Source organism: Glycine max, chromosome 17 (assembly GCF_000004515.6).
Source record: "Glycine max cultivar Williams 82 chromosome 17, Glycine_max_v4.0, whole genome shotgun sequence".
NCBI lineage: Eukaryota > Viridiplantae > Streptophyta > Magnoliopsida > Fabales > Fabaceae > Glycine > Glycine max.
The window spans coordinates 8,533,886-8,549,168 of NC_038253.2; the positions used below are offsets into that span (position 1 = coordinate 8,533,886).

General features: G+C 34.5%; 3 protein-coding genes and 1 non-coding gene across 4 annotated transcripts; all 4 read left to right on the forward strand.

Annotated features, from left to right (window-relative positions):
• Positions 1-993: 993 nt before the first annotated feature.
• LOC102665086 (E3 ubiquitin-protein ligase RING1-like) lies at positions 994-1,785 on the forward strand. Its single transcript, XM_006601375.4, has one exon. The coding sequence runs from the start codon at positions 994-996 to the stop codon at positions 1,783-1,785; it is 792 nt and encodes a 263-aa protein (XP_006601438.1).
• A 3,434-nt stretch (positions 1,786-5,219) lies between these two features.
• Positions 5,220-7,156, forward strand: LOC100306475 (uncharacterized). The gene is given in 3 exon segments (NM_001248654.1): positions 5,220-5,398; positions 6,541-6,605; positions 6,697-7,156. Coding segments are annotated over 3 exon segments (504 nt in total). The 5' UTR covers positions 5,220-5,296; the 3' UTR covers positions 7,034-7,156.
• On the forward strand, positions 6,081-6,178 carry MIR9742 (microRNA MIR9742). The gene has a single exon (NR_126779.1). It is a non-coding gene; the product is annotated as a microRNA MIR9742 (primary transcript).
• A 3,474-nt stretch (positions 7,157-10,630) lies between the features above and the next one.
• On the forward strand, positions 10,631-15,216 carry LOC100796312 (ubiquitin C-terminal hydrolase 22). Its single transcript, XM_003549682.4, has 3 exons — positions 10,631-11,744; positions 11,896-12,020; positions 14,215-15,216. Exons 1-3 carry the CDS (start codon positions 10,864-10,866, stop codon positions 14,985-14,987), a joined length of 1,779 nt encoding a protein of 592 aa, XP_003549730.1. The 5' UTR covers positions 10,631-10,863; the 3' UTR covers positions 14,988-15,216.
• The last annotated feature ends 67 nt before the right edge of the window (positions 15,217-15,283 follow it).

The following is a 15,283-nucleotide window of genomic DNA, read 5'->3' on the forward strand; positions in this document are numbered from 1 at the left end:
AAGAATTGATATTTTTATTATATATGACTCATAGATATGTAAAGGATAGATTAAAAGAAAAAAGATCGAGAAAATATAAAAAGGAAGATTTTTAGCATGTTATGACTTATCTTTTTTATCTTAATCTTTTATTTTTCTTATCTTATCTTTTTTTATCTTTATCATCTTTTAGTTTAAATCTTTAATTTTTATCTAAATCTTTATTTTATCTAATATATTTTTTTATATGTTATTTTAAAAGAAAAGTTTAAAGTGAAAAAAAGAAAATCAAATCTAATATAATTGGGTCAGGGTCACACAAATCAAACCCGCATAGTCAGCGGATTAAGCGGGACCCAAAAATATGATATAACCATGAACCGTTTAATAAAAATTGGTCGATAACCTCCGCGGAATACGGGCCCCGCGGACCAGTTCATGGACCTGGCCCGTTTACCCACCCTATTCTTAAATATATAATATTTTTTTGTAAGGAAGACTTAAATTTGTAAATTAGGGATAGAAGAATAGATAAGAGTATATTAACATCATCTTTAAAATTTTATCTACTTATAAAAAAAATTCTACGATACAATACAAGATGCTCTATAAGAAGTTCCTTGTATTAAGTCGATGGTGAGTATTTAATTTGTTCTTAAAGATAAATATAATTTAATAATCAAATGCTAAATTAATTTTTATCTCTTCATAGTAATAAAGCCTTTCACCACAAATATATTCACATTTAAACACTTGATAGGCATGATCTTCATATAAGATATAGATATACCTTTGGAAAAAAATCTTATCTCTCTATCAGTTTAGATTTATTTCTATCTTTTTCTTAATGGGATTTATATGATGAGATTTTTTCTCCTCTGATTAGTTACACAGGTCCTTACCATCTTGCAAACAGTTAAATACACGCCAAACCATTAACTGATAAGACCTCAAACTTAAAAACTGTTCTTTGTTGAATCTTGATCATTCTTTGAGAAGTTAACCTCTCCTACCATGAACCCAATGATGATCGAACCTGCAAACATTAGTTCTTCGTCATCCTTCAATATCAACCCCAAAATTGTTGAAGAAAGAATGGGTCCCTACCACATTCGTGTGATAAATGAACAAGTGGTGAAGCCCAATCCCAGAGATACATTGAGATTCGATGTGACTGTTACCCTTCGACAATTTTCAATTTATGACTGGCGTCTGCGTCTCATAAGAACCTCAACCTTGTTGGAAACTTCAACATCCATAAGCTTCCAAAGCTTGTTTGAAGATAATCAAGATTTTTTACTATCAGTGTTATCCAACCCAGAATGTTCTCACTACTTCATCCCAAGAAGCTTTGATCAAATATCACGGAATATTGTTTCCGTTGTTCAACGAGCCTTGGAGGTTCAGAGCTCCCCTTCTTCGGCTGAGTCTGCAGATTTCGAATGCGAAGGGTTCCCTTTGACTTTAGATATTTTCGTGGACACGCTGGAAGAAGTAGATGAAGGAAGGCTTGCACTAATAGAAGAGGAGTCCATACAGCAAGAGGTCGCAATGATTCCAGCCTCCAATGAAGCCATACACTCCCTGCAAGCGTTCACAGATCCACTCTTCCTCAAGACTGAAAAGTGTAATATTTGCATGGATGAGTTTTATGCTCAAGAGGGTAATGAAGATGATGTCAAGTTATTGTCTTCTTCGTCAATGCCATGCGGTCATGTGTTTCATCATCAATGCATCGTGAAGTGGCTGCAAACCAGTCACACGTGTCCCTTGTGTCGCTACCCTATGCCCTCTGTCCACGACTAGCTCATCTTTTATTATGTTTATAAATCTTATCTTTATCTTATGTTGAATATTGTGTGGTTGATGACTGTGTTAGAATTCGATATCGTTCGAAGACATGTGATAACATTGTTCTAACTTTGTTTAATTTCTTTAGTTTCTCTCTCTTTTAAAACAAGAATCACACTGAATTAATTCCTGCTTAATTGGATCAATTGTGATTATGTCTCAACTTTATATTAGTTCTTTATATGCTATCATTTTATACTTTAAAGATTTGAAAGTTAACCTTTAATTTACTTGACAAGAAGAAGGTTCTATATATATGGAGTAGAAATTTAGTTCAAATTAAACCTTGGAAATAACATAGTTGACTATAGCAGTATAAGGTTTGGTCAATATGCTCTTATGCATGTCCACATCAGATTTATCATCCCAATGCAATTGACCCTTTAACATTGATCAGTCAATATTAATTTTTTAGAACAATAATTGGTTGAAAAGTAACCCACCAGCAGCCAGCAGGCCTAGTCTATCACGATATATATCTACACCATGACAATAGAAAAGCCAAGAAAATGCTATTCATTCTAACGACAATTATTGTTTTTCTTTCTCTTGCTGTCTTCTTGGTAAGAAAAACTCTGAAAAATAGCATTACTCCTTCAATTGAATATCACAACCATTTTCCTATATACAAAACGCTTTGCTTGATAGCACAAGGGTCAATTTATTGCTATCGGAATTGAGCCTTGCTATAAAACTCTTGTTTATATTGCTAATTGCACATTACAGAGACCAGTATGCAATGCAAACTTTATTATTGAAAAGATAAATTTATATCATGTCAGAAATTTATGTATGACCCATTTGATTAGGGACAAATATACATGACAATCAAAACGTCAACCTTGTCAATTGGAAAGATCACAGAACTACTTGCAACCAGCTACTCAAATCATCTTGTTTTCGAAAGTTAGTTTACAAGTTGAAGAGACCCTTGTGCACAAGATACTTTTTTTATCATTTCGAACTCTTCCCCTTTATTCATGCAGAAGCAACGGCAGACGGCAATGTCCAGTAACAGTGTTGCATTATGTAGGATATACTCTGCAAAATTCAAACATCACAGTGTTGCCTATGACGGAAAATATCGAAATGCATTTCTGGCAGCATAGTTGGAAACATGGTAACTTGGTAAGCTATTGTGGAGGGGTGTTTGGGCAACACCGTAACGATGTAATCTTTAATGATACTCAAATCATTTAGAGCAAGTTATGGAGATGATTATAGTAGGATCATGGATGTGGTTCAAGGCTAAGCTAAAAGGGTTCTCAGCATTTTTTTTATAATTGGTCTGAGCAGCCCTCTTTGGTGTTGCATCAGACTTAATCTTCGATCCTAGCCTTTTGTTGAATATATATCTGTGCTTGAGGTAGCTGGACCATTGGCTTAATTTGTATCAAAGTAATTTTGTTTAGTGTGTTTTTGCTGCTCAAGTGATGCTTGTCGTGTGTGGAGACATTAGCGTTTTTGTTTTCTCTGACGTATATACCAACATGGGTTGGAACTACAGGAGGATCAATCCCATTGCAAGTAAGAATTGGTTATTTCTTTTCTTTGGTGGACTTACCATAATAAGAATATAAGATAGTGGGACTGGTTATTTTTTCTTTCATCTCACCATGAAGTTTCAGCAAACTAGACACACCGTTAAACATCAGAATTTATATATGAAAGTAATTCACTAACCCATTTATATTCAACAAATTAACAAATTAAAAATGTTTAATTCAATTGTTCTTTGCTTTTGTTTGCACTTGCTCAATTATTGAAGTTGGGCCAATTGGGTTGTTAGCTATAGAATAAAATTTTATTTTTTTTAACAATTATAAATTTATAATAATAATAAAATAAAATAATATATTATTTAAATTTGGTGGGTTGACGGGTTGACCCACCAACTCACGGGTTAAGTGAGCCGGACTGAAAAGTTGTTGGTATCAATTTTTTTTTTTAAAAAATTGAGTCTGACCCACCTCTAACTTGTAGTGGGCCGGACTGACCCACGGACCGAAACCTCTTTTCAGATATTTAATAAATATATTCAATTGTTATATTATATACTTATATATCATTTATTTCTTTTTCTCTTCTTGCTAGTTAATGCTATGATGTTATCTACGTATTTATTTGTGTCCATTAAAAAGAATTTTGGTGAATTTATTTGAAAAAAGTTATCTTTTAAGATTATTTTATATAAATAATGAAAAAATTAGATTTTTTCTTTCATATTCTTGTCAACAAGTTTTAAACTAAATAACGTTCATTTTTTAAAAAAAATTTCTGGAACATTTCTTAATAAAAGGCTGTTTAATATTGAAATATATACATTTAATGTCAATTTTTAATTTAAGATTAGATGACTAGGATTTGATTTAAGTTGTATATAAAAAAATGTAAATAAGAATATAAAGTTATTCCATTTATATCAAATGTCAATTAAAAGTGGTTTAAGTTTTTTCGAAAATCAATTTTGTTTTATACTTGACTCGGGAATGGGGTTGTTTCAGAGTTTAAAATGATCAATGATAAATTATTTCCAAAAATATATTATAGTGTAAAATAATATTATCATCTATTTATTTTCTACCAAAAAATAGTTTTATATCATCATCAAAATTTAAGATAATTATTTTTAAAAAGTTAATAAATCTATCATGTATTATGGGTTATGGGTGGATGATAATTTTTTTTTGACACTACCAATCAATATATAGTCTTTTTTTCTCAATTTTTTTTGGTTGATAATTATCATAAAAATAGTTTTATATTTTCCTTCAAATCTTTAACTGCTTTATAAAAATATTAAAGTTGAAAGTAAATTTATTTAAAGCTTTGTAAATTTATCACATTGAACACTTACTATAAAGAAATAGGATTATCACGGCAATGTTGCAATGTTTATATGAAGATTTAGAATTAGAGTTTAATTTTTATATATTATCAGTTAAATTATGCACTATTAATTAATTAAAATCAGAAAATTTTACACAGTTAATTAATCAAAAATCATATTAAATAATGTAAATTTTAATCAAATTATTATAAAAAATAATAAACTTATTATATACCATAATTTTCAATCAGTAATTTAAATATAAATAAGTGGGGTACAAACTATTTACTTTAATAATTTTCTTCCAACGTTTAAACTGACTATCACAGTTTACAAAATGGTCCGTCATGGTTTAAGTGTAAATTAAGGGCCGAACTGTAAAAGAAAGGCCGAAGCCCAAAAGGGCACAAGATCCAAAGTTATACATTAAATGATAGGAAATTGTTATAGCCACTTCCAGGGAAAGAAGAAGAAGAAGAAGGAATCTGGCGTGGAAGTAACCAATCGAGAGTGGTAACAGAAATAGCAATAACAATTTGGTTAACAAAAACCCTAAGGTGGAGAAAGAAGGGGTTTACTCTAACCGACAATCAGATTCGGAAGCCTTTGACTTGTGTTCACTCTGTTATTCTCGCAATGGAGGTTCAGATTCCAAATCACACTGTTTTCGACATGCCTTCACTTCTCCAAGCTGTGGTCGCCGACACTGTTCTCGCCGCTGCTCAATCTATTGCTTTGGTATTTCTTTCTCATCAAAACCCTCTCTTTTCTTCCCACCTCATTCTCCCCTTGATTCTCAAGATAGAAATTTAGTAAGCGTTTGTATAAATAGGGTTTAATTGTTTCACTGATTTGCTTGCATAGTTAGGTCACAGCAGGGATTTTCTATTTTTTTGCCTGTAAGTGTTTTCAGCATTGACCATAAAGGATAGTCTACAATTGTGTTTCATGTGACTGTATTGAATGTAAGTAAATTGTTTGTTCTCCATTTGTGTCCTCGCTCCTGTTTTCAATTTGGTGATTGCTACATGTTGTGTTTTGGTGCTCGCTGGCACGAGTAAATGTGCTATAGATGCTTTGTTTTTGTTGGTAAAATGTATAAGAATGGCAATGCAATGACAGTGTAAGTTGTTTTAGATGGTCATTCAATCAAATGACCTTTAAGATGATTTTATAAAAGTCAACAAATTTATCAAAATGATGGTTTGTAAATTGTGATTGGATGACAGGATAAAACTATTTTACACCGTCAGCGGCGTAGTTTTTTTTTTTCCCTCAAAAGTATAAACTATTGCCTTAACATAAAGTATAAGGGGTTCCAGCAAAGATTTGGGGGTTGGGACAAATGCTGCCGACAGTTTTGCTGCATGATAAATGCCAAGGATATTCTAAAGTTCAAAAGAACAAGAGAGAGGATTCTCCTAATGCTACAAAACAAACAACACAAACACAGTCAAGAAGATGTATTATGTTTTCTTTCTTGACTGTGTTTGTGTTGTTTGTTTTGTAGCATTAGGAGAATCCTCTGTCCACTTATATTCCCCTTAATTTTTTGGGAAAAGGGGGGAGTTGGTAGAAGATCAATTGATGTGGTTTTCACCCCATTAACTTCTATCTGTCTGTCCAACATTCAAATCGTCTTTCTAAGGATTTGAGATGACAGAGGAGCTATTGAGAAGCTGTATTTGAAGGATGTGATCTGTTGTTTCTTGCTTGAATATGTACACAACTTAAAACGGGCATAATAAGTGTCCTGGGTTTAGTTGGTTTAAGATCTATTTGATGATTTGTTTAAACTATAGAATATCCTTGGCATTTATCATGTATTGCATGGAATCTAGTAAATATTTTAAATTTACTTCTGTTTGTTTTCCTCCCAGATTGGATATCTGCTTACTAATGGCACTAGTTCAGTGTCACCAAATTTGACTGAAGTGGATGGAAGGTAAGAATAAACTGAAGTCAAATCCTACCTCATTTCAAGGTAATGATAAGATTACTCATTATTGTTATGTTTGTGTTAAATCCTGGTCAAGGTTTCCTTTAGAAGACCTTTTTGGGAGGAAACGTGCTTATCTACAAAACAAGAATAGTGAAACAGAGGACGAGGAGGATGGAGATGAGGATGATGAAGATGGACCTGACGAGGATGAGGATGGAGATGACGAAGAATTCTCAGGTGAAGAAGGCGATGAAGGAGGGGACCCTGAAGATGAGGCTAATGGTGAAGGAAGTGATGATGGGGATGAGGATGATGATGGCGATGACAACGGCGACGAGGAAGATGATGATGACGGAGAAGATGAAGAGGAGGATGAGGAGGAAGATGAAGAGGAGACCCCACAACCACCTCCTACTAAGAAGAGAAAGTGAGAATTAATATTAACAACCTTAGTGATTAGGACAGGTAAATTAGCAACCTTTTGAGTAGACCTATCTTGCTTTATTTTCATGTCAATGATGATAATTATTATATTAACATTCCTCATTGTTTCCATGACTTTACCTTCTTCCACCAAATTATTATCGTGTGTCACTTAAAAAATGTTTTTCAATTAAAAAAAAGTCTCAATTGCAATTCTATCTTTAGAAAAGTCTCAATTGCAATTCTATCTTTAGAGTTGGGTTGTCTTGGGGGTTTTCATTCGATATGATCTCGTGTTGCAAACCTGTAAATCCAGCAAAAGTGCTTCACTTATATAATCTTTTTTTTTTTTTTTGACAAGGCGTACTACTTCAGAATATGTATTCATAATAAATTTCAAAATGTCCTAGATGCTCGGTTGACATCAGTTGCTTTTTTCTATTGTATTTCTTTTTTTATAAGGAAAAAAACGACTGTTATTTGAGCATATGGTTACTACAGAACGTGATTTCCTTTGATTCACTTCGTTTTCTTACTTCGATTGACACTCATACACGATTACCTTTTATCCCTCCACAATCCACGTGCCCTTCGCCATGCATGAACTCAACCTTGCTTTCAATTGTAACAAGTTTGCACATTGATGATATATTTTACTCTGGAAAGTACGAAGGAGCTGGTGTTTTTGGCGTTATTGAAGTCGTCAATGTCTTCAAAAGGTTTTTAGTTTATCTTATTATTGCTGATGTAGTACTTAATGGAATATTTGGAATACAAAAATTGTTAATTGCTATTTATCTTTTCATAATTATTTAGTGAGCAAACTTAAAAGTTTTAGCTCTTTGAATTTCTAACGTGTTCAATAATAAATGCCTTTTCACTATTTATCATTTTATCTTTCACTACCTATCTTGACTTACCCACGGTTTTGATTCTACTTCAGTAGCGTGCTTTTTTCATTTCTGGTAAGGAAGAGTACAGTTAAATTTTATAAAGCTGAACTCCTTGCATGTAAATTTTTCAAAAACTTCTAAAAAAAATATTAAGACAAAAATATAATTTTCACCCTTTGCCTATTTTTTTTAGTTAGACCAAAACACTTCTTCCATTAGTTTTTGCACTTGGGTTAATTTTTTTGACTTATGTGATAAATGTTCATCTATTGGGATTTCTCTTATAGTTTGTCGCAAGTCATTAAATTGACTATATTAGTGTGATAAACAAACAAAATGACCAACTTAATAAAGACGTTTTATGAAACTTTTGAAATTAAGGAACCAAAAGCATTTGAGATTATCCCTTTAATAATCTCTCGTTAATTTATAACTTTACAACTAGAAAGATTATAATTTACTATAGGATGAAGTATGGACATTCATGATATCTTGTCTTTCATAGGATTTCTCCATAGTTGAAACAATAATTATACATCACATTCTTTCTCCTCGTGTTTATATTTTGAATTCGATAACTTTTTTTATGAATTATAAGTATCTTTTATTATAATCAAATTGGATAAAAATATTATAAACTACAAAATTATTCATTCAAGTATTTAATGCAATTAATTTGATAAACATCTCTTGTTGTCACTTTTAGAGCATGGCATTTTCTTTCTTTCTTCTATTTAGTTTTTTTCCTTTTTAAATTTTGAATTCAAACATTGACTAATTAATTTTAATTTAGATTATACTCCTTACCTTCTCTCATTCTCTTGTTTTCTCTCCTTGACATACATTTTTTATTAATTCAAATATACTCATCAATTCATTCAAACAATATCATACAAAGTTTTTTGCTATTGATTGGTTATTGCACAACCATTAGGAAGGAGAAAGAATATGTGATGTACAATTATTGTTTCAACTATGGAGAAATTCTATAAAAGGCAAGATAAGATATAAGTTCCTTTTTAATTTTATACTCATTTTTTAGTGTTGATTTTCTGATAACACTCAATGAGGGAGCTCTATATAAAAAACATTTATTCTAAGATGGAGTCACAACAACTACCCCAAAGTAAGAAAAACTTTGGCTCTTAAACATGTCTTTTATCAAAAAGTAGAAAAAGAATCTTGTATCACAATGAAGATCACTAAAATTTATTAGAATAATGATGACACACCTTTTCAGGTTGATCTTTTTGCCTTCATGTCCTCCATCTCCATCTCATTTGCTATAGGCATATGCCCTTATTCTGAATTGGAATCTCACTTTATTTCACATCTAACATACTTGATCTCAGGTCAAGTGGCCCATCCACAAACCTATAATGGTTTGGACACACTTGTGCTATAGCCATTGTGGACACTGCATTAGCCTTTAGGTTTGCATTAGTTGTGATGTTGAAAACAAAGTCTAGATTGGTTGTTTGACTTTGCATAGGCACTTTATTAATGGTTGAATTATTCATCGATTTTGACCATGACATTTGTAACAATGATACTTGTTTGGAGTGATCGAAAGGTCTCACACTTTCAAGTGAATGGTTGAGATCATAATTTTTTTATATAATTTATTTTAATTTTTGGATCTTAATACTCTCCTTGGTCATTACCTTGAAAAAATGGATAAATTTTTTGTTGCTTTTAATATTTGGATTTCCTTTAAGATTAATCCTATTTTGTAATGTTTATTTTTTCTTTCGATGTATTTAAATTTGGTAATGTTGATAATACATCAATTTTTGCTAGAATTAAATGTATTTCCTTTTTTAAAAGATGTCTCTATTGATTGAATGATTGTTCAAAAACGATAATCCAATTCTGCTTATCAGGCATAAAATGGGGAGATTCTGATATTTTCTGTCATTTGTTTCTCCATTGTTGTTGCATCTTTTCCAATAATGTCATCCTTGTTTTGGATAGACTCTTGACCGATGGTTTGAGCTTTAGTCAAGGACAACTTAAGACGTTTGAGATGATTTTTGGTTAGGTGGCTATAACATCCACATGAGACATAAATAATATGAAAACTTTTATATTCAACTTTATATCATTGATCATGTAACCCATGTTTCTTATCATGAGTTGCGTGAGATAAATTTTTACAGACTCCTATGAATCATCCCGATTAACTTTCAATGCATTTCTTTGATAGGTCCTCCCAATATTGAGTCCATAATTATTAGGAAACTTTTATCATACAATAGTAGACAAGGTTTAACTTTGGGAAAAGCCCTGCACTTTAATCGTAGTATATTCCAGTATTTCATTTTCACCTTTACCCTTACATTCCTCCTCATAAAATTTAATTATAGTTATTTTAAATTTTAAATAGAAATACGAATAAAAACAATTAAATAAACTTGGAATTTATAAACACCAGGGGTTCTACATATTTTAAATAAAAATAAAAGTAAAGGGAAAAAGGATTAAAAATTTAAAAATAAAACTCATAAAAAATAACTAACTAATGAGAGTAGTGTGAGTAGTTATTAAAAAGAGTAGTAGAAGGTTAAAAACTAAAAAAGAGTAAAATTGTCTAACATTTATGACAACTAAAGAGAATATTTCCTCTATTAATTGTATAGTATAGATAAATAATTTTAAAATAGAAAAACTTGATTAGTAATGATTTGAATATATTTTTATTGTTTACAATACAAATATAGAAAGCAGAGTGTATAAAATAAAGCAGTGAAGCAGCGAGAGTGAGAGAAGCGAGGCAGAAGCTGAACACTTATTAAGGAGTAAAGTTTCGGCCCCACAACCCAAAGAAATCGAATCCTCATCAATCTCAATGCTCTCTCACTCTCATTCCTCCAATCTCAGCCGTTGATTCTCCCATCCATGAACCTTATGCCCTCGAAACCTAAGGTTACCGCATTATCACCGCCATGTCCTCCAAGATCAACGGTCAGATTTCTCCCCAGCCCTGTCCCCACTTGGCCGAGTTCCGCCGCACCTCCGCCAAGCCATTCCTAGCCCTCCACAACTGCCTCCGGATCAAGCCCCCCGGCGGCCGCGCCGCCCTCCGCCGCGATCCCGACGAGGTCCCTCGCTGCTGTTCCTGTGGCCTCTCCGCCCCTTCCCGCCTCTACGCCTGCGTCACCTGCGCCGCCATCTTCTGTCACTCATCCACCGGCGTCGGCCTCTCCCACGCCGCCGCTCACGCCGCCTCAATGCCGCCCGGCCACCAGATCGCCGTCGACGTCGACCGCGCCGAGCTCTTCTGCTGCGCGTGTCACGACCAGGTCTACGATCGCGACTTCGACGCCGCCGTCGTGATCGCTCAGACCGCCGCGTCAACTCTCGGCGGCGATCCTCCGCCGCCGATCCCGTCGCCACAGCCGGAGAATCTCCGAAAGAAGCGCCGCGTAGATTACCGGCCTTGGGCGCCGGATCTGCGCGAGCGCGCTCTGATCGGAAGCTGCTCTGTCCCGATCGCCGGCGCTGGCACCGTCGCCGATCTTTCGCCGGATTTGCCGCGCGGATTGCGCGGATTGAACAATTTGGGGAACACGTGCTTCATGAACTCGGTGTTGCAAGCGCTGCTTCACACGCCGCCGTTGCGGAATTACTTCTTGAGCGATAGGCACAATCGGTATTTCTGCCAGAAGAAAAACAACGGTGACGTTGACGGTGCTTTGAAGAGAAGTGGCGGCAACAATGGGAACAAGAATGCGCGAACATGCTTGGCTTGCGATATGGATGCTATGTTCTCTTCTGTGTTTTCTGGAGATCGTGCACCTTATAGCCCCGCTAAGTTTTTATACAGGTCTGTATATGGTGATGGCGTGTAAGTTTGTGATTGAATAAATGTAGGTATAGTTTTTTAAATCCTGATATAGGGTTTAAGTTTCATTAATTACAATCTTGTTTTGGAAAGTTTATCTGTTTGATTAGTTATTATTGGGGTTTTGTTTCAGTTGGTGGCAGCACGCAGCAAACCTTGCCACTTATGAACAACAGGATGCACATGAGTTTTTCATTTCCATGCTTGATGGAATCCATGAGAAGGTGGAGAAGGTTAGGTGTAAGCCACATAGTGAAGGTAATATGTTCCGACAGTGACACTGATTTATTCTCTTCACCTTCTTTGAAGTGCCTGCTTGTTACTGTTTTAGTTATAATTTTTGGTTGGGTTTAGTTTCAATTTTGTGGCATGAAGGGAATTTTTTTTTGTATTAAACCTCTTATTCTAATGTCTTTTTAATATTCAATTTAAACGGAATATCAAAATAAAATTAAAGCTTATGAGGAATGTTGAAACTTCTGACCCTGTGTGCTAATAGAATCTTTAAGCTGGCTTGATTTGGTTTATACAACAAATTATTTTCTGGATAAATTCAAGTCTTCCATCCTTCCTTGCTTAACATTGGTTTTGTAGTTTTTGTCTAACTTTAGTGGAAGCTGCTGTGGCTTCTTTATTCCTTTCACTCAAATTTTTAACTAGTGTTTATTTCTGTGTATTTTAGTCATGGTTCATAGGGCTAAGGTACTATCTTTTAAAAAATATAGGGAATATTGGAACACAAGTCTTTTTGTCCTCTTATTGCCATCAAGGAACTTCTTTGATGACCGACATCTATGTTTGCCTAACTCGATCCCGTTTTGTAGGCAAAAACTTACTGTATAGTTTAGTTGTTATGAGAGAAGATGCTGATAGTGATCTCTTTGGTAGTGGGCAGTAGCATTAGATTGTTTAGAATACAAAACCTTTAGATGGTGTAAGAACTAAGAAGTTAATCTGTTACCTTTTTCAACTGGTGACAACTTGTTGAATTAGCTCAGATTAATCATAGTTGCAACCAAACTGATTATAGAAGATGATCAATAGAGTGCCACTTTCTTGCTATCTTCAATGTCTTTGACTCTTTTTTTTTCTTTTTGCTTTCAAAATGATTCAAAATACTATCTAAGATAACAGAGTTGTCATGCAGGGTGAGGGTTTAGGTCTCTTGCTTGTTGCCCTAGGAGTTGACAATTGCTCAAGCAATTAGGGCTAATTTTCAACCACAACCTGCTGTCGTGATGGTGTTAGCTGCTACATTCCTGTGAGTCCCTGTAAGTCAATTTCTGCTTAGCCTATTCGTTTCATCATACAGGAGATTCTAGACCAATGATGCTAATGTTAACTCCACCTTTTACCTTGTTTAGGCTCTAGTTAACCAAAGCATTTCCTATCCTGGAGAGAAGGTTGCATTAGTTTTCCGGCCACTGTGAATGTGCCAGAACTCTCAGTTCTTTAAAAGATGGGCTAAGATTTTTTCCTTGAAAGATTTAGTTCCACTTTGGTGTGTGTTATGTCCCACATAGGAACACCCATTTTCTTTCCCATCTTTTGTACTGCCATTCTTTGGTTTCAATGCAAGTTCTATTTCAATATTCTCTCAATTAGAGGTTTTCAAATTTAGTGGTTGGCTGTTCAAGAATCACTTCTGTATTTAAGATTATGTGCTTTTGACTGGTCTCCTGCACTCTGGAGGACCTAGGGATAATTCTAGCAGATTGTTCTGGTTTTAACTGTGAAGTCAATGTTCTCCCATACATAATATTTAGAGGCTATAAGATGTTAAATTTTATTGGACCAATTGACAAATTCTTGGCATGCTTGGTTAGGGATAATTCTAGCAGATTGTTCTGGGTTTAACTGTGAGGTCAAAGTTCCCCCATACATAATATTTACAGGCTATAAGATGTTAAATTTTATTGGACCAATTGACAAATTCTTGGCATGCTTGGTTTGTAATGAATCAAGACAAATTCTGATGGCAGTGAAATTTTACTTCCACTATGTTGAGATAGTCAAGCTAGACAGTTGATTCTGGATTGGGTCTCAACTCTTCTACCTTTTATTTTTCATATTTCTAAAAATGTAAAGAAAAGAATGGCAATCTAATTTCGTGTACTGTTTTTTTTTGTGTGTGTACAAAATTTCTCAGTAATTTAAATTGCAAAGAAATTGAGTTGTTTCTCTTCTGGAAGATTATTTTTGCACCAGGATAATGGTGGTACAATTGGGAATCCTTTGGCACTTTCTTTCTGTACTTGAACACCTCAGTTTTAACATCAGGGCCCACCATGTTTTATAATTTTACAAGGAATTTATTTGCTACCTTCTTTGTTTCCTCAATTGTTTTGCTGTAATGTAAAAGATCTTCAATGTAAGGTCTGCTTATAAACTGATGTCATTTTATTAAGTCAACATCTTTGTATGACCACATTTTCACTGACAATGTGTGCAGGCAATGGTGACTGTTGTATTGCTCATAAAGTATTCTCTGGTATCTTGCGATCAGATGTTACATGTATGGCCTGTGGTTTCACATCAACTACTTATGACCCATGCATAGACATCTCACTGGACTTGGAACCGAATCAAGGGGGTTCTACCAAAATTACTACTGCATCATCCAATCATTCTTGCAATGGTGAGCCAGATTGCATGAATTCAAGCCAAAACTGTGGAACATCTACCCTGATGGGATGCTTGAAGAGATTTACAAGAGCAGAAAGATTGGGGTCAGACCAAAAATTTTTCTGTCGGCAGTGTCAGGTGAGGCAAGAAACTCTCAAACAGATGTCCATTAGGAAGCTTCCCCTTGTTTCTTGCTTCCATATAAAAAGATTTGAGCACTCTTCAACAAGAAAGATGTCAAGGAAAGTGGATCGCTACCTGCAGTTCCCATTTTCACTGGACATGTCTCCTTATCTATCATCAACAATTTTAAGGAATCGATTTGGGAATAGGATCTTTCCTTTTGATGGGGATGAGCCGGATGCTTCAGATGAGTTGTGTTCAGAGTTTGAGTTGTTTGCCGTTGTCACGCACAGTGGTAAGCTAGACGCTGGCCATTATGTCACTTATCTGCGATTAAGTAATCAGTGGTACAAGTGTGATGATGCCTGGGTTACTCAAGTAGATGAGAACATTGTGAGGGCTGCACAGTGTTACATGATGTTCTATGTACAGAAGATGCTTTACTATAAAGCAACTGATAAACAGGTTGCCTCATGATTGGGATAAGAAATGGTCCAAATCATTGATATGCCATGGTCAATATCGATTTTCATTCCAATGATATGCCATGGCTTTTACATTCATACATGAGGAAACAAAAGCAAAGGAAAATATAATGTATTCGCATCACAACTAGCAAATCTATCATTTTCAGAGATGAATTTATACTTTAAAGTTGGAGCTAGAAACCAGCCAGAATTTTTGAGGCACTCCAACTTTTTGGAAACTCAAGGGCATGGATTTTTTATAAAGTTGTTTATGCACCCCCTCTCCCCTTCCTTTTCTCTTCCCCG